General features: G+C 52.5%; 2 protein-coding genes across 7 annotated transcripts in view; both read left to right on the top strand.

Moving 5' to 3' along the window:
- Positions 1-3,796: 3,796 nt before the first annotated feature.
- On the top strand, positions 3,797-7,363 carry abrab (actin binding Rho activating protein b). Its single transcript, XM_029168067.3, has 3 exons — positions 3,797-4,023; positions 4,300-5,184; positions 5,349-7,363. Exons 2-3 carry the CDS (start codon positions 4,466-4,468, stop codon positions 5,830-5,832), a joined length of 1,203 nt encoding a protein of 400 aa, XP_029023900.1. The 5' UTR covers positions 3,797-4,023; positions 4,300-4,465; the 3' UTR covers positions 5,833-7,363.
- A 294-nt stretch (positions 7,364-7,657) lies between these two features.
- Positions 7,658-21,855, top strand: part of samd12 (sterile alpha motif domain containing 12) — a 53,932-nt gene continuing 39,734 nt past the window's right edge. For 4 of the 6 annotated variants that reach the window (XM_029166634.3, XM_029166633.3, XM_055512952.1 and 1 more), the window contains exons 1-3: positions 8,279-8,411; positions 15,078-15,289; positions 19,355-19,484. In XM_029166634.3, coding sequence (XP_029022467.1) covers positions 8,351-8,411; positions 15,078-15,289; positions 19,355-19,484 — 403 coding nt within the window. In that variant the 5' untranslated portion in view covers positions 8,279-8,350. Of the gene's footprint in view, positions 7,836-8,278; positions 8,412-15,077; positions 15,290-19,354; positions 19,485-21,855 lie in introns of those variants that run through there. The other 2 variants (XM_029166632.3, XM_029166631.3) reach the window with 2 other exon arrangements.

The following is a 21,855-nucleotide window of genomic DNA, read 5'->3' as shown; positions in this document are numbered from 1 at the left end:
CTGTGTTCAGCACCGGCCCAGATGGTGCAGAGATTAGAAGCCGGGGCGGTGGAGTGGCTATTGTCTGAGCGTTCACTCGCTCGCTGGTGTCAGTGACACGTCGCCAACGTGTTAAAACCACGCTGTCGGGACCTGTAGTGTCTCTCCATAGTTGACATTCCTGGGCTTAATCAGAGGTTAAACAAATTACTGCAGTCTGCAAAGCGGCGCGTGTCCTTCAGCGCCGGCGCTGACCCGACACCCTCGCTGGAATGTGTTCTATAGAGAGGCCGAGGCAGCGGAGTGTGAAGCTGGCAAACACCTATGTGGGCCTTGGTTTTGTCCTTTGTTGGTGCGAGGACGGGACGGACCGGGAGCCACTTCCAAGCCGGGGGTGAGGAGTTCAGACGCGGGGGTTGCTAGGCAACGCGGCGGAGCTGCTAACCGAGCAACAGGCTGCTGAGGCGTCGGGAGCCCCACAGATGGATGGGGGCCCAAATACACACGAACAGGTCTGGACTCCAACCAGATCAGATACGACAGGACTCAGTACCTGCAGCACGAACCCCCACACGAGACCATGTGCACATATTAAAAAGTATAGAGGAAGTACGAGGAGAAACACAACATCTGTCTTTCGCCGGTGTTCATTCGCTTATATCAAATTTAATAACAAAACTTGATTTGAATATTGAATGTGGCCTCTAGCGCCATCGTTAGCTGTTATCTGAGATCGCTGGACTTTACGTTGGCGGACAGACAGTAAAGTGATCTGCTGTAGGCTTCCTCTGAACTCCTGCAGAGAGCACCGGGCCGAACGACAGGATCTGTCTGCTAATTCTAGGAAGCATGACGTTCTCATTATAGATGCCTCTCACCACACAGGCGCATGACAAAGTAGTGGCAGCTGAGGTAAAACAGGAGGGAATAGGAAACCTATTTACAGTATATCATCAGATATTTATTAGACATACAGCAACGTTGGCCTCCAGGTTAAAGCTCAGCTGCTGTGTTGAGCCTTTGTTAAGGAACAGTCACACGCATTCAGGCCTTTTGACGCTGCCACTGTGATCCACCGGTGACCCGGTCCATGGCTCGGTCTCAGGCGTTCCCATGTTGCGGTGCAATCACTAAAATCATTCACTGGCTCCAAATCAGCCAGTGATGAGAGCGTGGGCAACGTGCTGTCAAGAAAGCTGCCACCGCACAAAGCGCGGCGCTAAAAGGCCCGACGGAAAACGATCTCGCAAATCAGTACCATGCAAACCGTCCCAAGAAGTGACTAACATGCTGACGTGAGCGCGTGCCGGTCCAAGTCGCCCTCCCTGCGGTGCACGCACGGCCTCTGCAGACCTGATGTTTTAATAAACATGTGCCGACGGAAACAGCGTCTTTCGGGTTCAGGTTCCAGTCCAGTTTCCCTGACTTCTATAATGAGGCCGGTAGATGTTGGCTAACAAACAGCCAGATAATCTGTCCGACAGAGACAAAAAGAAAAGGATTATTTAATGGACCGTCGTAAAGCGATCTTGGATTATACCGACCTGGTTACGAGAAGTGAGTCCTGTGGTTCTGCAGAATAAATGGAGGCGAATGTGAGCTGAGGGGAGGGAGTCCCTCATCTCGACAAACTCAAAGGGAGACTGATATGATTGATGGCGTGTGGGAGTGAGAATGACGCTTGGTGTAAACAGACGGTGTGAAGCAAAGAAGGGCTTCAAGCTTCAGCAGAACAATAACACGAAAGATTCCCCGGACAGAGAACCTCACTTAGATGTCAGCGAATGCTGCGTCAGCCGGGACGCGGATCACACGGAGACGTGCCGGGAAGTCGGGGCGCCGCGTCTGACTGTACGTTGATGGAGCGAGGACATGTAATCGGGACTTAAAAGCCCCGTGTAGGTAACGCCAGCGGAGTCGACGGAGTGTAATGGAAGTGAGAGGTGTGTGGCCGTCACGGCTCCGGGGGCCGCTGCGGTCAGAAGCAATGAAGTGTGATCGCTATGCGATGCGACACGGGCCAAGAGCTGCGTGTTTACAAAAGTTCTCCGCTTACGAGAACGAATCCTCGATATGTTTAGCTAATATGTCCAATATTCTCAGTGTGCACGGACCCCGCGTGCAAATCAGCCTCATTCTGCTGATGTGGACTGCATCTGTGTCTCAGCACTGATGTTTCATGGTGAGGTTGGCTCCTCATTGGTCCTGGGCAGCGGTTCTAGAGCCAGGGTTCCACCCGCCGTCCTTGGGGTTAGTGTAGCGGTTAGCTGTATTTTAACAAGGTCCAAGCAACCGCGATATGTAGATGTGTTTGGGGGTTAGCAGTTAGCTTAGCATCACTCAGCGGCTCTAGCGTTGGCCTCAGAGTCATGTGCTCTCAGTTACTGGCCCAGGCGACCCACTGTTGTTCTTCCATTCTCCCTTATCCTGTACAACGCTGTCATGAAGCCCGGCTGTCACATAAATCCAACGCGGGGACCCTCATCTGGCTCCAGGACGCTCTGCGGGGGACCAGAGCTTCCTGGCCGGCCTTCACTGATCGCTCCCTGTCTCCAACCAGCTTTATTTATCGAGGCCGAGTCGCGCGGCCAAACAATAACATGGAGCCTCTTCGGAAGGAAGTCTTAGAGGATTAGACAGTGGTTTACTTTTCCTGGGCCAGCACCGATCTGTCCGGCCGACTTCCTGGTGCAGGTCAGCCCTGTGCACAGACAGTGACCCTGCCGTTGCATCAGTAGTCGGGCTGTTGTAGTTCTTTCAGATAATTTGGCAACAGCAGCGAGTTCGACAGTTACAAATGTTCTTGTTGTCTGGAAAAGAAAAACCCACTAAATCCATCAAACTGTCCGGAGGACAAGTGAAATAAACATCTTCTGGATCTTGGTCACAGCTGTTTTATTTAGTCATTTCATTGCTCCCGCAGACAAAGCTGCTGCTTCGGTCCTGGACGTCTGCTACGTGCAAGTATGTCGATCCGCTCGGCATCTGCATCACCCCGAGCACAACAGGAACCAGCATGACATCCAGGGGTCAGAGGAGTGGCTTGACGGACGCATTCCTGCTCAATTAATGCAAAATAAGGCACGCGGCCAAATAAAACAGTGTGGGGACGAGGAGCGTGAGGGACTCCCAGGTGCAGGCCTCCTCTCCTCGCCTCGGGTCAGGTCCCGCGCCTGCTTCACTCAGCCAGAATCATGAGATTAGCCTTCGCTCAGGAAAAAGTAGCAGCCTCCCACCTGCAGTCAGACCGAGGCCCAACAAAAACCGCCTGAACGTTCCCGTCAGATAGTTTAGGGAATTTTAATAACATGATACCGATTATATGATAATCACTACTGTACATGGAGACATTTAACTAAAAAGCTGTGGAAACCCTCTTCATGTGCAGAAGTGAAGCCACGTCCTCGTCCAACCCTGGCTCACAGAGACCTCTGCTGGTGAACGAGGGTTCCTGCGTTTTCCCTGTTCTTTGTCTGTCATGTTTTCATCCGTCAGTATTTTCAGGTCCCTGTGGGATAAACTACGAGCAGCCTCCGGTTTGGAAGCAGTTAAAAAAACAGGAAGCGAAGCACGGACTGAGAGGCCTCTTTTTATTATTATTACTAGAATACAATACAATGTTTGTGTAGAAATGCATAAAGTCTGTGTTAGGAGCGTGTCATGCAGAGTCCAGGCCTGTCTGTCTTTCTACAGTATCTGTGCTGAAGCTGTAATGACCCTGTTTGTCCAGCTGGGGGCGCACCAACCCTCCCCTTGGAGCAGCGGCCGCATCCACGCTCGCCGAGTCGCCTCCAGCGCGTGACGGGCGCCAGCAGCTGCAAGTCCGCGTCTGCGCTCGTCGCTCTGCCAACTTCTTTTTATAAACCACCTCCTCTGCAAAATCTGTGCTCGCGTTCGGTGGCGGCGCAGGAAACGCAGAGCGGGCTTCTGCGCCCAGTGTGAAGCTGGGAGGCCGTTGACTGACAGGATGCGGGCGCTCGGCACCACCTGCACCGCGAGGCTGAACCCGGCGTTGCGTAAGCGGGAGGCTCTCGTCTCCTCCAGGTATCACATCCTCTCCTCGTCCCCGCTTCTTTTCTCACCTCCCATTAGGTGTCATCGTGTATCGTCTGCGTCCGCCTCGGCTCTAGCTCCCAGTTTTATTTAGCAACGCTTCGTCCTGACACTGGTGAACTTTTGTTATGTGTTTTTCACATTATTTAGAATCAAAAAAAGGCACAAAACCTACACAAAGAGACAGATTTTCTCAAGTCACGTTGCAAATTAAGATACAAACTGATACTGATACTACACTGATACTGTCTTTTCCTCTAACTACAGGTCCTGAGTCTGTGATGAAACACGAGTGTCGGGTCAGAGAAAGACGATCGGGTCGGTTGCCTGGGATGACTCGAATACTTTCCACCGTCACGTTAGTGCTCGGTGTCCCCACTTCAGAGCTGCAGCAGCGAGCGTGAGCGCTGAAAGGGGCTCGGGGGGAAAAAAGATGTCTGACAAACAAACGGGCCCAGACTCCCAGAGGAACCCGTCCGCCAACAAGAACGTCAGGAAGCTGCGCACCATCAGCATGGTGTGCGGCCTGATGAGCAGCTGGCAGCAGTGGGCGGCCGACAACGAGAGGAAACAGGCCAGTGAACCCAGCGGCTGGAGCCCGGCTTCGCTGGGAGGCCCCACAGAGGAACCCAGGAGGACATGGGTCCCCAAGAACCGCCCGCCTCAAAGGGAGCCCACGAGTGCCCAGGAGGCCCAAAAGCGGCCTGAGGGGGGTCCAGCTGAGCCACCGGCACCATCTCGCATCAGAACCAAGCAGGTGGTGAGGACGGTGACCAGCGGCGCTCAGGAGAAAAGCGCCGGCGTCGCCCTCCTGACGCAGGTGATCCAGAAGGAGGCCCCGCCCTCGGGCGAGGAGATCGACCGGCTCCTGAAGAAGAAGAGCTCGCCCACGCGCCGCAGGAAGTGCTCCAACGTGGTGGCGTCGCTCACCAGAAGCTGGAAACAGGTGGAGAGCGAGGAGAGGCTCGGAAAAGACGGCGGCGGGCGAGGAAAAGGGGGCGGCGAGGGCTCGGAGGCGGAGAGAGACACACATGAGGTGGAGGAGACTCAACCGGGCAGGACACGCGATTCAAAAGGAGAAGAAGAAGAGCAGAAAGACACAGAAGAAGACCTTGAGTTTAGAGTGAGGATTAAAAGGTCCACAGTCTCATCGTGAGTATCAGTGGAGGTCACAGACAGGAAGTTCCCACAAAGACTCACGACCGATAGGTCTGAGCTCAGATTAGCAGCACTTCACACTTATACATTATTAATATTCGTTCATCACTGTTCTCTGACTCTATGATGTGTATGTGGGGTTTCTCCATCCGTCCCAGGTACAAAAAGGAGGCCGACGACGCCAACAAGATCCAGGCTCTGTCCAAGAGCTACAGCGCCGTGGGGAACCTGAAGAGCCGCTGGCAGGACTGGGCCTCGGAGCACAGCGTGAGCCAGAAGCTCAACCCCTTCAGCGAGTACTTCGACTACGACTACTCCATGTCGGCGCGCCTCCAGAGGGGCCAGGAGGGCTACGGCCGGCCCAAGGAGGGCAGCAAGACGGCCGAGCGGGCCCGGCGGGCCGAGCGCCACATCCACCGCGAGATCGACGACATGTGCTACGTGATCCGGACCATGGTGGACCCGGACCCGGACGGGAGGAGCCGCGTGACCTTCGGGCAGCTGTTCGACAGATACGTGCGCATCTCTGATAAGGTGGTGGGGATTCTGATGAGGGCCAGGAAGCACGGCAAGGTGGCCTTCGAGGGGGAGATGCTGTGGCAGGGCCGGGACGACGGCGTGGTCATCACCCTGCTGGTGTGACGCTCACTCAATGGAAGCTGTGAAATCATGTAAACCATGATCAGACAGAGCTAAAGGGAGCATTTATGTGTGTGTGTGTGTGTGTGTGTGTGTGTGTGTGTGTGTGTGTGTGTGTGTGTGTGTGTGTCCGTGTGAGTGTGTGTGCGTGTGCCTGTGCGTGTGCCTGTGCGTGTGTGTGTGTGTGTGTGTGTGTGTGTGCGTGTGTGTGTGTGTGTGTGTGTGTGTGCGTGTGCCTGTGCGTGTGTGTGTGTGTGTGTGTGTGTGTGTGTGTGTGTGTGTGTGTGTGCGTGTGTGTGTGTGTGTGTGCGCGTGTGCCTGTGCGTGTGTGTGTGTTTCGGCTTCTCGTGTTTCCCGTCGCTGCAGCCGTTCTCATAATTGTCCGCGTTAATGCACCAAACGAGCAGCAGCTCAACGCACTCGTTCTAAGCTGGGTCGGGTTTCAGCGCCTGAATCTGTGCAGCTCAGCGCTCCGCGGACCGGTCCGGGCCTGATGCGGGGGAACACAGCAGACTGCAGCACGTGTCCGGTCAGAACCAGGCTGTTGGATCATGTAGCTGATGGATCACAGCCTGAGGGGACGGTTTCATTCAGCTTTATTGCACTTCTAAACGCAGCACTGACTCATTACATGTCCACTAACCTGCCAGAATCATTTCCTCACGCTGCTTCCGGCCGCGTCTCGATGCACGTCTGAAGGTCACAGTCAAACTTTAACTGAAGCTGCACATCTGCATAATTAATAGCTTTAACAGTTTGAAATGAGTTGTTCACTGCCGCTGATGTCACTTTGAAGGATGAATGGGATGCGTCTAATACAGAAGCAGGCCACTTTAAAAGAGCTTCATCCGTACGAGAATAGAGCCGTTACCACACAATGCGCGCAATAAAACAGCCTCTCACAGGACGAAACGCGCAGTAGCATCCTGTGATTTCTTTGTTTTGCCCGGATGAGCCTGGAGATCTGCACCGATGCATAATTTAACAACGTGAAATGTGCCAAGACATCAGCAGCGAAGAGACGTGAGCTGCTTTTATACACAGCAGGATCTCTATTCACTCCTGCCCTTTGTTTTGCAGTTGTTCTGTCTGTTGTTTGAATGACAGCACACACACACACACACACACACACACACACACACACACATACACATACACACACACACACACACACAAACCCTATCCTGCAGGCTGAGAGGTCCTTAAAGCAAAGCAGGACACCAGGAAGGAGCCACGCCTGTGACAAGAACACGCTTCCTCTTCCAGTCAAGTCAATTATCTGCTCATCGCTGCCGGAAATGACTGAAATGTCACAGTCAAACACTGAGACGCGGGTTGACGGGCAGGGTCGCCAGTGTCACCAGTCGCTTGGACATTCTAGGCTGGGTTTCCTCCTGGTACCAGTACAGTCATGTGACGTCAGAGCATCACAGAGACTGATGGTGACCTCTGTCAAAACCAACTGATGAATAACTTTGACTGACTGACTCTTTTTAGGTTGGATCTCCAATAAATATATCTGCATTGAGTTGAATTGAATTGAATTGAGTTGAATTGAATTGAATTGAATTGAATTGAATTGAATTGAATTGAATTGAATTGAATTGAATTGAATTGAATTTTGCATTGTGCTGCGTAGTCAGTTCATTGCATTGGTTTCTTCCATTATTTAACATAAGACACATCATTTTATTATAACAGTGAGACAAATCGCTCATGTTGCCTCCAACAACACTGTCTCCGTAGTGATTCTACTAGGATACGCAAATACAAAGCGTGTATCCGAACGCAGACTCCTGCCGGTAAAGCCTACACTTCCCAGCATCCTTTGAGGCGCGCCAGCATCATCAGCAGCACCAGCAGCAGCTGTGCTCTCCGGCTCGCCCGCAGCAAAGTGATGAGAACACGCCGAACAAGGTGCGATGAGCGCGCGCTGACTTCCACATCCCGCCTGCTCCCCCGCGCGTGATGCCCACGTCCGCGGAGCGGCACGATGGCCGTTGAAGGTAAGACGGAACCCCGAGCCTTTCTGCTCGGCACCAGCTGCGTGCGGCGGTCGCGGCTCAGCCCAGACACGCTCGGGTCACCTGCGGCTGGGAGCTGTTGCAGCCTCTGCCCGCTCCGCGTCACGCGCGCCGCGCGGCGCCGCGCCGCGTCCCGGTGCGCGACTGGAATGTTGCCCCGCTCGTTTCGCGCTGGCGCATGATCTCAGACACGTGTGGACGCGCAGCCTCATTGTGCGTTTATGCTGAGTGCGTGCCGTTCGGCTGCAGACGTTAACAGGTCGGCACCGAGGAGCGTTCACACTCCGGGCTTTGCGCACTCATCTCCGGGTAGCGGTTGGCTGGAGGATCCGGGGCCGCGCAGCGCTCCGGGTTCTGTTACGCACAGTCCGGGGGACGTTGACGCTGCTCGGGGTCGCATTCAGCGGCTTGTGCTCGTCTGGCAGCAGGTGGATTGGCGGAAGTCGCCCTCTCATCGCCAATTAAGACGTGGTGGTGGACAGTGACGGGGACTGAGGATGCTCGGCCAGTCTCCGCACCTCAACGGCGGCGTCGTGTGGCTCCAGAACCCAATGAGAGGTACCGTATGACGCGGCGGGACTCCGTCCACGGAGGCTCCGCCGCTGTTTTTTGGCCGGTGCTGGTATGACTGCTATGCTGAGACTGTGGCGCTCCTGCATTCCACGATCCGGTTTTTCCATCAGTGACGGGATGGAGCGCGTTTCATGCATTGTTGACCCGAGCCCGTGTTCCGCTTCCTCATGCGTGGGCCTCGTCCGGATCTTGTGTTTTCCAGTCTTGCATTTATATACGCTGGTATGAATGAATGCGGTCTGTTCTGCAGCACTAATACAAGTCACAGCTCTGTTTTGTGCCGAGACCACAGACTGCTAATGATTGGATTAGTTGGTTGAACCCTTTGACCAGAGCCTTCATTTGTCTCCATAGTCCAACACATAGTGAACCGTCATGACAGCCTCATGAAACCTCTGAACGGGTCAGACTCCTGCTTTGACTCCTGTATCACATTTCCTGCTCTGATATCGCAGCTTCCTTTGTTTGATCCTGACATTTGACCCTTCAGGTGCAAAGCAGGAGCGGCTGGAATGCTTTTAACCATCATTTTTGTCTTTTGAGATTTGTAGAAGCTGTAAAAAAAGAGATGCTGCTGAAGCTGCCTGTTTTTCATCCACTCTCCTATTCCCTGTTTATCTCCAGACCCGTGTTTGAAATCAATGCCTCAGTGATTTAACGCTGTTAGTTTGGCAAATGAAAAACCCAAATTAAGCTCCTCAGCTTTTGAAAAGCTAATTGTTTTATACTGTGCGTCCAAAGAAAGGAAGTGCAGCGTTTCTGATTTGTGAGCAGTTGAAGCCGCTGTTCTGACTCATCCCTGTTCATTTAAGCTGCAGTAACAAGTTGCATGTTGTCTGTCCACCACAGTCAACACACAAGGTCAGATCAGAGAGCTGCTCCGTCACTGTTATATTTACCACTATACATGTTTTTACTGGTAAAAACATGTACTCGGGCAGTTAAATATTTTTTATACTGATTTCTGTCCCATTGTAATTCGCATTCCCTGTCGCTGTGGGATGGAGTCAGTGCACGACGGTCACCTTTAATTTAAGACGTGACGTTTGAAGTCACGACAGGTCTGCAGTGTCACTGTTTCATGTTCTGTCTAAGGCAGGAAATGTAGGTCAGCGCTTTAAACATTTAGAGGACGTGAGGAGACAAAAGCTCTTTGGACGAGTAGCGAGCGGCTCCCGAGTTGACTTTTACTTTGAAAGGTACTTTAACTTAGACGCGTTTAGGGAATTGAGTGTGTGCAGGATGACAAAAAGCTTCAACCACTGAGCCTTTAACATTTAGGGAGGGGTTGTAAATGCTGTGAAAATGATTTTATTTCTCCTTCAACATAATCTGCTTCAGGACCAGCGCTTCCTTGTATTTTTTTTTTTTTTAAACTATTTTTTTTTAAACTTTTTTTTTTTTTTTAAACTATTTTTTTAAACTATTTAAAAGTCTGGGCTGCGAATGAAATCCTGAGAAGATGAAGTGTGGAGCAGTCGGAGTGTCTTTGAAACGTTGTGGGACGATGGAGACGTGGGGTCAGTTCTGAGCACAGGGATTCAGAGACGGGTCCTGCGTTGACCTTCACCTTGAACGTGGACCCAACCCCATTCATCCGGGGAGTCGCATCACCCTCGATTGCACCCATGAAGCAGCGCAGCGCTGGCTTTATGTAACTAACAAGCTTCAGATCATTCCACCTCCAGTCCTCAGTCTAATTGGAGACATCAGTGTCATAAGTGCTGTTGTCTCAAAGCGGTCTGAAGGGAACCCTTGAAGGAGGAACCAGGTCTGAGCGGGTTCAGGGCCTGTATTTGGCTGCTTCCATTGCATTTAATAGACGTCAGTACGTTTCCTTTGAGTCGCAGCAGTTCACAGCAGCGTGCCGTCGCCACGACAACCACATAAACAGGAGGAAGTACAGTAAAACGGAGTCAAGCCGGATCAGAACTTATTTAAAGAGTTAAACGTGCGAACAAAATAATGCGAACGCCCTGCAGCAGCGTGATGAACACGAGCAGCTCTGACGCGGACGTTGGACTCAACCCGAGCGCGTCTCCTCACGCGGACGCGTCCGCTGCAGCGCTGTTTACGCCCGTGGCTCCGCCCGTCCGCCCCGAGCGCTTCCCTCCTCTGTGCAGCCATTCAGAAGGCCCGGTTCTGGGACCCGGCCCAGGGATGGACCCGTGCTGCTAAAGCTAATGCAGTGGAGGAGCAGCCTATGAACGCATGAAGGAGCGTCACGAGTCGCGAAACGGAGTCTGAAGCAGCACACGTGGATGAGTGCAGGATGTCCACGCTTAGAACTGCATTTGCAGCTGTTCTTCATGAAAACTGCCAGAGCGTCAGCTGATTCCGATGACGTGACGGCTCCACTCGGATCGCTTGTGTGAGCGAACGCTAGAAACTCGCCACAGGAACCTGAAAGTCCTGTCGCCGCTGAGGAGAGACGCATTTTTTCACGGAGCAGGAGAGCAGATAAGCCGAGAATTCCTCCAACACAAAGGTCCTGGTTCCGCAGAGAACGGCCGCTCCGATAACGGCTGATACTGGAGGAACGTCCACAGGCCGCGGCGAATCCACCGTTTCCACATTCATGTCACACCTGCAACGAGACTTCACACTCCCCGCGTGGAAGCGTCGCCTCCGGGTCCGACAGAATTATACGCCAGGAACTTCTGCATTTGATCCACTCGTGCACAGATTCACTGTGCGAAGAGGCGCCGCGTTCTGCATTTTTAGATCCAATGAATATGCAGATTTGCGGAGACAACCTGAAGAGGCGACTTTGTGTCGTCTTGCTCGCCCTCGACTGTGTCACCAACCGGGGCAGAACTGAACCGGGGCAGAACCGGGTCCACTGAGCTCACCCCGTGGTGTCGGGAGCAGACTAAAAGTGGTGCATGAGCAACGTGAGCGCATGGAGGTCTGCTCGTTCACGGGTCCATTTGGTCCACGGCGCCGGTGCTCCTTGTTAGCGGTGTAAAGCTGAGGCCTAATGGTGGAATTCCTGCTGTGTGACGCACACATGAAGCCTGTGTGTCTGTTCACATATTAATAGAAGCCACTGGGCTCCAAATGACGCCAGCCCGTCTTCGCTGCCTTTGAAGCGGCGCAGGTTCGCAGCTTTATGCCTGAAATACATGCTTCACAGTGAGCAGCAGTTATATTTAGCTCGCGTTTGTGCCGCAAAGTGGGTCATTTCGTTGTATTTTTCCTCCCAGCTCCGTTTCCCTGACTCATTCCTCTCTCTCTCTCTCTCTCGTCTCTACAACTTTTCATCCTCTCCCTCGTGTTGGTTTGTTTGTCATCCTCCTGGCTCTCTCGGCGGCCGGGTTCTGTTGCCAGCGGGGCCCGACCCGGGTCTGACCGGCCGCGGCCCCGCGGCTGCAGCGCCGTCTGTGGCGTTGGAGCACAGTTAACTTTTGATGGGATGTCAGGGTGGATTAGTGGCTGCACAGCTCCGTACATGATGTCACTCTGCTGCCGAGTGGACGCTCGTCTCCGGTAAACGAGACGTTCAGGTGCTCGCTGCTGCTGCTGTGGTCGGAGTATTTCCCTTTGTCCCTAGTAATAAAGGCAGAAAGTCTCCTGTAGCCGCTCAAGGATTCTTCCAGATGTGATGCTGCGTTTGGAACAGGTCGATGGGTTGACGTGAGCTGTAGAACCAGGCCACATAGAAGATGCTTAAAGCTGAACCCTGACCTTTTACCGCGACTCGCTGACTGTTCTGTTCCCTGCGATCGCACACCGGCTCCATTTTAATAATGACTCGAGGATCTGTAACATGGTGATATCCTACACAGTCCAGATGAAGCAGAACACTGAACTGCAGCTGTTGCTGAGTGACATTCATATTTTACGTATCTCCACGTCTGCAGCTCTTCTTCAACTCAAGGACTTCGCTCCTTCCTAATTATGGAGACGTTGTTGTGCAGCACTTTTACCTCTTTGCCCATTAAAGGCTGTAACTGTCGTCTTCAGGTGTGAATAAGGAGCTCAGGATTCAAAGACTTGACTCATAAAGTGCTTATTAATGACATTGACGTCGACCCAAACAAACTGAGGTGCTCATGGGCTCTCAGCTTAATTGATCATTAGACACTGGTTTCAGGCTCTTGTTCAGAAATGCTGTAAAAAGGAGAGGACGCGAGCGTGAAGCCGAGCATACGTGCACGTGCACGTGCATGTGCACGTGCCCTCCTCCTCCTCTGCAGTTTAATCTGGCTAAGCAGCGTGCGCTCCCTGCAGGCTCCTGTCCAGAGCATCCTCCTCTGCAGGCGCCGCGCTCCACTCGTCCCCTTCTCCCCTTCAAAGCCATTCTAATTAGCGCTTTAATAAGTGTGGAACACAGATCTGACTCATTCGTGTCTTCACATATTCCTCCCGAGGTCGGCGGTGTGGGGGGGCGGTGGGCAGACCCCCTCCCTCTGCACATTCACACCCTGTTTTTCTAATTTGCAGGTTGTGAGGAGGTCGTTGGTGCTGTAGGTAAACGTGTGTGCGTGCGTGTGTGTGTGCGCGTGTGCACGTGCGTGTGTGCGTGTCTACGCACGTCTTTTAGCTGATGAGGCTCCTGGTTTTGTCTGCGTGGCCTGGGAGCAGGCAGACGTCCAGAGGCCCCATCACTGCAGCGCAGGGCGTGTGCCGTCATCTGGCCTCCGTCTCCAGGCTTTTGTTTCTGGGTCACGCGCCTGATTCCATTCACAAAGCGCTGATCCTGCCTCCACGCTGAGAAGCGGCCGACGAGCAGGCGATCAGAGCCCGAGCCCACAGAGCCAAGCTTCGCTTCTGATTATGGACCCACTGGTTCCACAGCGTGAGACGCACCAGAAATACTTCACAATGATGTCGTTTCTCATTAACAGAGCATTATGTTTGTCTACACATAACTATACAATATAATGAGTGTTTAAATGTTCATATATATATTTAAATAGTACCTCCACTCAAATTATATTATGTATATATGTGATATATAATTCTGATTTAGTTCAAAGTAAAACCAGTGGCATAACCACTGTAAAAGCGCTCCTCTGATTGAAACCCTCGTATTGCAGTCAATAGAGGCTTGTGCAGGCCTGGTCCAGCTCTTCGTTAGCCTCGAGACGCACGTCTGCCTGTGCAGCGGCTGCTCCTCATTCATCTTTCTCCCCCTCATTTCCCCCGTTTCACTGAGCCTCATTGAGAGAATCCGGCAGCGGGCGAGCGGAAGCAGACCTCCTCCCTCATCGCTCTCGCCTCCATCAGCACCGGTCGCAGCGCGCATGTCGGGGAGGAGAGAGGGAAGAATGTGATGCTGCTATTTATAGTAACTGTTGCCGTTTTTTTTTTTTTTTTTTTTTTTTAAAGCATTTCTCCATCTCTAACCTCCTCCACCCACCGGTTCTGTTTGACGGATGGGAGGAATGCACCTACCGCTCCTGTCGCCTCCCGTAAACGCCCTCGTCACCGCGTCCTCCGCATCTCCATCCCCTCAGTCGGCTCCTTCCATTGTACGGATGCTGTGTGGATGTGTAATTCATTTTCTTTGCGGAGAGGTTGCACACCAATCATGAATAGGGACGCGCTGGAGCGAGCTGGGAGGAGAGGGGAGCGGAATAAAGAGGCAGTGAGCGGGAGCGGAGCTTCGTGCCGTGCATCTCAAGTTGCCTTTGTTTGAAACATGGCCCCACTCATGTATATTATCGCCGGGGCTTTAATTTCAGGCCCAGTGCTTCTACTGCAGCTCTGCTGCTGTGATCCGTCTGCTGTAAACCTCGCATTAGTGGTTCTTTAATTAAACATGATCGTCGCTGTGGTCAACATGATGATGATGATGATGATGACGAAGCTCAAAGTGCAAGTACTACTTGACGCGTTCGAGGGGAATGTGTGACTGGAGTCGTCGGGTCGTGAGGCGACGTCTGCCTCAAAGCGCTGCATCAGATCCCTGAATCACAGCAGCAGCTCTCGCGCTGCTCCTCCTCCCGTTCACGGAGCGACAGTGCAGATGTTTATGATGTCATTGTTTTTGTGTCACTGGATCGTTTCGCCTTCGGGCCAAAACCACGAGCGGCTCCAGGTGAACGGCTCCGCGTGCTGGCGCTGCATGACGCGTCCCAAGTCGCTGCTCGCTGTCGCTCCTGCGCCTCCGTCTCCGCTGAGTGAGACCTGAAATAGCGTCTGTTTGAAAAACAGAGATGACAGCATTCTGCTCACACGCGACCTTTGCCCTCAAACATCCGCCTTTTTAAATGACACCAGTTGAAAACCTCATCAGGTTCTGTTGAACTGCGTCCAGCTGAGCTTTGATTCTTTTTAACCCATGTTTTCACTGCTCACATTATGAATGTTTGTTGTTGTGCTGCATGTTTTTATTGACTTATTAATCTAAATCTCATGGTTAAATACACTGAGGTTTGTGTGGTGTTGGTACTGAGTCAAGGTTTAGCTCCACGTCCTCCATGTGTCGTGATCTGCTGCCCTCTAGTGGTGCTTCCACGGTGGAGCGCGTAGTGTGAGAACCAGGGTAGAACCCCCCAGGAGCAGGAAGGAATAAATGTGATGAAATCGATCATGTAATGTTGTTTCACACATCCTGAATTTTGCAGACGGTTTACAGAAATACGACATGTTGCGATGGATGTGTGCTTCACCGCGTCCTCTGTGCCGTTTCCGCCCACACAGCTGTTCACTGCAACCTGAGCCAGAATGGCATCGACCGCCAGGTGTGCCCGGAGGACATGACCTCGCAGCTGGAGGAGGAGGAGGAGTCCGTGGACGCGGCGCCGGTGCTGCTGGACGACGACCCGGGCTTCCAGGACGTCAGCCCGCCCGCGTACCAGCGCCGCTCGCCGCCGCACCGCTCCGTGTCCGAGTCGGAGCTGACGCGGGTGAGAGTGCGTGTTCACGTAGAGCAGCCTGAACATTGACCCAAAGCTCTGGGGGCACTGCTGTTTCTTTCAATCAGTCAAACTGAGTTTTTTTTCTGTCAATTTTAGCTACACAAACTGAAATGTGTCTTAATTTAGATTTTATGTCTCACAGCTCATAAAGCGAATATTTTATTCAGACAGTAAAAAGTATTTACAATGCAGAAGCCCCAGCGCCTGTATTACTGTAATGCACTGACTGACTGCTTGTGGCTCCGTTACGGATGCTAGCAGCCTTGAGCTCGTATGGACCGTAGCCTGTGGCGTGTTCTGGTCCAGACCCAGTTTGAGCTCGACTTCCCAGATTTGGCTGTTAGAGCAAAGACGCCGCCGACATCAGCCGAGTCAGACGCATCCAATACTCCCATAATAAGGGTGAATGCAAAAAAAGTTGTCAGGGGGTTAATTTAGCTGCTGAGTTCAAGCCATTCATCAGCGCTGCCTCTGATCCAACACCCAACACAAGATCCGGACCTTTCAGCCATCAGTGGCTTGCTCATTATGAGGAAGGCGCTAATGTCTGGACAACCAGCCTCCTCCATCATCGTTGCTGTTTGCTGAAGTTCCAGCACATTCTCTGATCCTGTGGAGTCGTTTTGCTCTGATGAAACGCACCGCGCGTGTGTTTAGAAACACTAGCATGCTTGTTCATGTGCAGCGGCTCCACGTCGTTATTCTGTTCGACGCAGCAGCATTAGCTGGAGCAATTTAACCGAGCGTTCAGTCTCCGTATCGACTGGAATGCAGTCAAGAACGAGACTGTTTTCTCTTGGTGAGAAATATAAAAGTGGCACTTTATACAGGGTGTAAATCCTGTCCATGGAGTGTATTTTATTATTATAATTTTGCTAAAGGGAGGTTTGTCGGCATCAGTGGCAGCGAAGCAGCAGTTAGAGTAATTCTGGGTCATTAAAGTGTAGGGATGCACTTCCATTCATTACATGTGATGGGCGCAACCTGCGGCAGCGTCATTTCCCTCCATCGCATCAGCAGTGTTGATTCTGAAGTCTTGGCCTGACGCGGAGCCCTGATCCGGAACGAGCTGAGGCTGTTTAGACCCAGTGTCTGGCCAATCGGCTCATCTCGGTCCTAATATGGAGCCCAAAGTGTTAACACACCCTGACCGGATCCCAAGGTCACGTGGTGAAGAGGTTGTGTACCTGATTTGATGGGTGTGCGACTGAAGTCGGCCCTGTCTGTGAATCCAACTTCAGAGTCTCCTCGTGAGGCCTCATTCATCCATTCAGCATGGACACACACACACACAGCAGCGTGCCAGCGCCGTTAATTAGCTGTGCGGTGGAGACGACGCCGGGCTGCGCGTCTCAGACGGCCTCTCGCTCCATCAACGCGACACTAATGGCAGCGGCCCTCGCCTCGTCCACTCACACTCGCGTGCGGCTGCAGTGCTGGGCGGCGCCACTAGAGGGCAGTGTGTACCAGGGAACGCTCCCCGTTCTCCACTTGAATCCTCCACTAACCTTCCATGTTAGTGGCTGAGGGCTCAGTGGGGGGTAGAATGGGGCCGTGGTGCATTATGTTATGCTTTGGCCACTACATTTAAAAACGAAGTAGGGGGCTGTTCCTCATAACTGGAGGGATTCAATGAATGGATTCATAACATACAGGAGCAAAGACTGACTCTCTCCATCGCTCTGTCCCGTCTCTCCTGCAGGCGTCACTTCCTGAAAGCAGAGGCTGCTGAAAGCATTTCTATAAGATGCGTCAAACGCGTAATTACAGGTTTATTGTGCTTAATGTGGCAGAGCTCGTCCTCTCTTTGTGACGTCCATGTGTCATGTTCGGTGGAAGCGTGCGTGTTGTTGTGAACGGCCCTGATTCATCCCACAACGCCGTCGCTCCTCATAATAAAGGCTGTCAGGCGGCTGTAATGGCTCCCAACAAAAGCAGCGCCTCTCGTGCTGTCAGGGACCTATTGAATATTTGTTTTGCCCTTGTACGCGCTTCCTCCATAAATGAACTCTGCCCACTTCTTTGTGTTTGGGGAAATAACCGGGGTTGGAGTTCAATTCAAGTCGTTTCTGGGGAAGTAAACACAACTCTGCGGAAAAACTCCGAAGTCTGTCTGACGTCGCGAGATCTCAGGCGATGCAGCAGTTCATTGGTGAAGCGACGTGATGATAATAATGCTGCTGTTGAGGTTTTAATTGAGTGAAAAGCCGTTTGGCCCCTCAGTCAGCCTGACAATCGGCTGTGGATGCTGTGATCAAAAAAGAAAAAAAAAGCATCACACACTTGTGAACGCGCGTCGTCTGTCGATACTTTTAATTACCCGCTCCCTTCGTATTCCGGCGTTGTCCTCACAGAGGGGCCGAGCGGGCGGGCGCCCCTTTGCTGCGTTATCCGAGCGCATTCATATTGGATCTTTAAATGCTTATCGGCGTCGCTGCGGTTTCACGCTTCATTACGTACGGGACGGTTCAAGCGCGGCTGTTTGTTCCCGAGTTCTGCTCCCAAAGGCTCCGTTCCTCATCTTTTAATTTTCGAGGTTGCCCTTGCTTCTGTTGCTAAGGTAACGTGGAGAACACTGGGAGCCGTTCTGGGCTTTCAGATATCAATTAAAGCCAAGGACGGAGGAGCGGCGGAGGCACGCGGGCTCTCCAGCGTCTGGGAATAAGACGTTCTGCCCGTGGTTCCCACACGCGCCCGCCTCGCGCCCCTCGCTCACATCACTAATTGGTCCAGGTCCTCTTTGAACCTCGGGCTCTGCCTGCTGCCTGCTGCCTGCCAGCGGCTCACCTATTGCACCGGCCCCAGGAAGCGAGCTATAGGCTAAATCAGTGCAGGATGTAAAACACAGATGGCCACTGACTCACAAATAGGTTCATGGAAACGGAGCGGCTCGGTGTCAGACTCTGCTGAGTCCACTCCGAGGCGCTGGGACTTCTCCCCCTCCCTCGCTTCTCGTCCAGCCGTCCTCCCGCTTCCTGCACCGGCTTTTATTTTTACGAGCTCCCAGCACACGCTCCTCTCCTCCTTTCCCCCCGTCCCTCACTTTTCCTCCATCCAGTCTCCTCCACTCTCTCTTTTGTCGCCTCGGGCTCATAGTCGGGGTTAATTAGCATTGAGCTGAGCTGTGTTTAATGGTTAATGTGGTTTCTTCCCGCGCCACGGCTCCCTCCCCTCCTTGCAGATTCAGCATGTACGCGTGCAGCCGCATTGAGAGTGGCGGCCTCACCCGTGTGCCTGCTCGCTCGCTCTGACGGTCTGTCACTTCGCCTACCTGCAGGGGATGTGGACCTCATGCACCAACCACCATGTACATCTCCCCCAATTTCTCCTCCTCTCTCGGATGCTAGATATAGAGTGAGTGGGAAGTAACAGCGGAGGGACTCGGCGAAGGCGAGAATGAAGTAGTACTATAAAACAAGAAACGGGTGAGAGAGGGGGAGGAAGGGGGGGTCGGACAATGTGATGGATCTGACAGAAGGATTGAACAAGGGGGACGGGAGGCGAAGTGGAGGAAATGCTGCCAGTACCTGTTATTCCGCTCTCTGCGGGCGGAGAACGGGCAGGGCTGCCATTACTATGCCGCTGCGCACGGCAGCCGGAGAGGAGGCTGAAGTGGAGGGGAGTGGATGTGAAATTTTAATCACCTCTCTCTGTTTGTAATTTTAGTAGCCCCCTCAATCAGAATCAAAAGCTGCGCCAGCACTTTCAAGAGCAGTCCTCTTTGGCAGGCGAGCGCGCCGCCCGCCGCTGAAGGATTTGAAGAATGGCACCGGCGTGCAGGGTGTGACGGACGCGTGTGCGCTAATGTGGGCGTCGATGCACAAGGCTGCGTATTAATGCTCCGCCGGCCAATGAACGGGCTCTTTACCTTAAGAACAGCAGCGGTGAAGATGTTTGAGAGGCGAAAACCAGGCCACGTCATAGGAAGGTGTTGCACAGTGCATTATGGGTAGTTGCAGTAGCAGATAATAGTATGTTAATATATAGTCATATAGTAAATAGTATTAACACGTTATGGCAGAATGTGACCTTCTGTTTTTGTGTGTTTCTGGTCGACAGCCAGGCTACGTGAAGCTCTCCAAGCCGGTGGCTCTGTGGACCCAGCAGGACGTGTGCAAATGGCTGAAGAAGCACTGTCCCACCCAGCACCAGATCTACAGCGACTCCTTCAAGCAGCATGACATCACAGGTACCGGCGGCGTCTGCCGCGCCAGATGTTCTCGCGGCGTCGCCGTCGCTCTCACGCGGACGTGTTTGAGCTCCCGCGTCGCCTCCCGTCCGCCCCTCCGTCCGTCGCCGCCGCCGCCTGCGCTGCGTCAATCATTTCCTCAACAAGGCCTTCCAAGGTCACCCCGACCCTCGTAACCCTCCGGTCGCCATGGCAACAGACGACGGCTAATTGCCGTGCTCCCCACCTCTCGGAGCGCGACCGATCACATTAATATGTTTATGTGTCGCTGCCGAGGACCTCCTCGCTCTGCGGCTGTGTGGCTGATGAGTGCCGAGCGTGAGTCGCGCTCTCACTTTCAGCCTTTGATGCATTTTGTCTGTCGTTTTTGTGAAGTTTAAAAGCATCATGTAGTTAATAATCGCAAAGACGGAGAAATATTACACTCGTCAGAATTCTATAATGTGCAGCAGGATCATGGATTTGGATTGAATGCACGTGTGTTTTGTTGTCTGCTGTCGCAGATAAATCGTGTTCACACCAGTCATTTAGCTGTTTCTCCTGAGCTCTACATCTAATTAAGAAAACGTAATCAAACTTCAAGATTAAACACCTGAGTTTTGCCGAATGCGCTCATCTACAGTTGTAAATAAATTACATTTCTCACATTAGCCCTGGAATGATTACAGCGTTAGAGCCTCGATTCCTAATAGTTATTAACTTAATGACCTGAGCTGATGAAGCTGTTGTGATACGCAGGGTGGACTGGACGCACATGCATGTGCATGAGCACATGCATGTGCGTGCACGCTGGCTAACGACACGGCGCTGAGCGTTAATTAACAGAAGGCAATTAAAACGGGCCGCGCCACACCAATTGGGTTCACGAGGCAATTTGCATCCCAATCAATCTTTGAAATATTATGCGGATTCTGTGCTGTCACCGCACTCTATTAGGATAAACAAGGGGGAAACTAATGATGAATGGAATATTGTTGGAGGAAACAATCATGCGTAGACAAACAAACAGCGAGGGCGAATGCGTTCAGGAGCGCACGCCGGCCTGAATCGAGAACATCTATTTGCTCGGCGTTCATCATGCACCAACTGTGACCCTTGGAAATTGGATGCGTGTTTGTGTGTGTGTGTGTGTGTTCATGTGTGTCTGCATAAAAAAACCCTCATTTTTGGTTCCCCACAACGGGCCGGTGTATGTTTTTGCTACTTTCTGTCCAATCCGTCAGCACAACAAGATTCCGGAGCCTCTTCTCGGCTGCCAGCGGCACTCAATCTCTCTTGTCTTGGCAGTGTAGCCGTCCCTTCATAAAGTCTCAAATCAATAAGCGGTCTCTATTCAGGATCATAATTCAGGCCGGCGTTTGTGTCCTCCCTCCGTTGACATTAAACAGCAGCGAGGGAAATGCATTTTGCTGCATATCATCAGGGCTGGTGCTGCATCCCGGCGTGCAGCCGCTGCCTTCCTGCGAGGCTCCTGCACCCTCAGCCAAACGAATCAAAGCGTGACCCCCCCCCACCCCCCAAGCCTCCATTGCCAACACACCCTTTGCCCCCGCAGTCCGCCCCCCCCCACCCCCAGCGGAGACGGCAACGGATTTGACTTTAACACCCAGCTGTCATCAAAAATGCATTAAAGCATATTAAGGCATAATTAGATATTAGCCCCTAATCTGTCGTCATTACAAGCGCTTTTGGTGAGAGAACAGTTTGGCACGATGAATGAATTAAACGCACGGCTTCCGATAACTTGGTAGTAATCAGCAGAAAAGGTGTGACAGCGAATCGAAGAGGAGGCGGAAGAAGGGGGAGGTGGAAATGCGGAGCCCATCTGAAGGCGAACCTCGAAATCTCTGCTGGATATCAGGAGATCTGATTCCTATAATGTTAGGCTAATTCATCTTTTCCAGTATGTATACATATTAGCTTTCAACGCTATGCTCCACTGCTTTGACCGGCCTCCACTAGGCACAGGTAGCGAGCACGGCTACTATTACTGAACTACTCCCACCCTCCACTGGTTAGACGAGTTTTAATCTCCAAATGGATTCCCAGTATCATCATATCCATCGTGTGGTGTCACAGGGCCTCACTCTGAATAATTAATAGACTATAATATTAGTCATTTAATGAAGAGGCCCTCGTCTCCAGCAGCTCACACTGTCCTCTGTAGGTCTGTGTTTGACTCCGTCTGTTTGGATCCATCTTCTTCACACTTGAACGCAGCAGCGCCCTGCGTCGCGGCGGCCGCGGTCCTCTCTACTGCTGGAAGGCCTCGCACGGGCCATTAAACGCATATTTGATGAGCTGCGGAAGCGCGAAAGGTGACAAACGATATTTTAGGAGCGGACAAGGACGCACGCGGCCACCGGTCTGA

This window comes from Betta splendens, chromosome 11, assembly GCF_900634795.4.
Source record: "Betta splendens chromosome 11, fBetSpl5.4, whole genome shotgun sequence".
In the NCBI taxonomy this organism is placed as follows: domain Eukaryota; kingdom Metazoa; phylum Chordata; class Actinopteri; order Anabantiformes; family Osphronemidae; genus Betta; species Betta splendens.
The sequence above is the reverse complement of the archived record's forward strand: the minus strand, read 5'-3'. Positions and strand labels throughout refer to the sequence as shown.

What these genes read in the sequence shown, in the direction of transcription:
- abrab (XM_029168067.3), top strand. Translation starts at nt 4,466, where the DNA reads ATGTCTGACAAACAAACGGGCCCAGACTCCCAGAGGAACCCGTCCGCC. An exon ending in AAAAGGTCCACAGTCTCATC is followed by an intron (nt 5,185 to 5,348) that starts GTGAGTATCAGT and finishes CATCCGTCCCAG; the next exon opens with GTACAAAAAGGAGGCCGACG.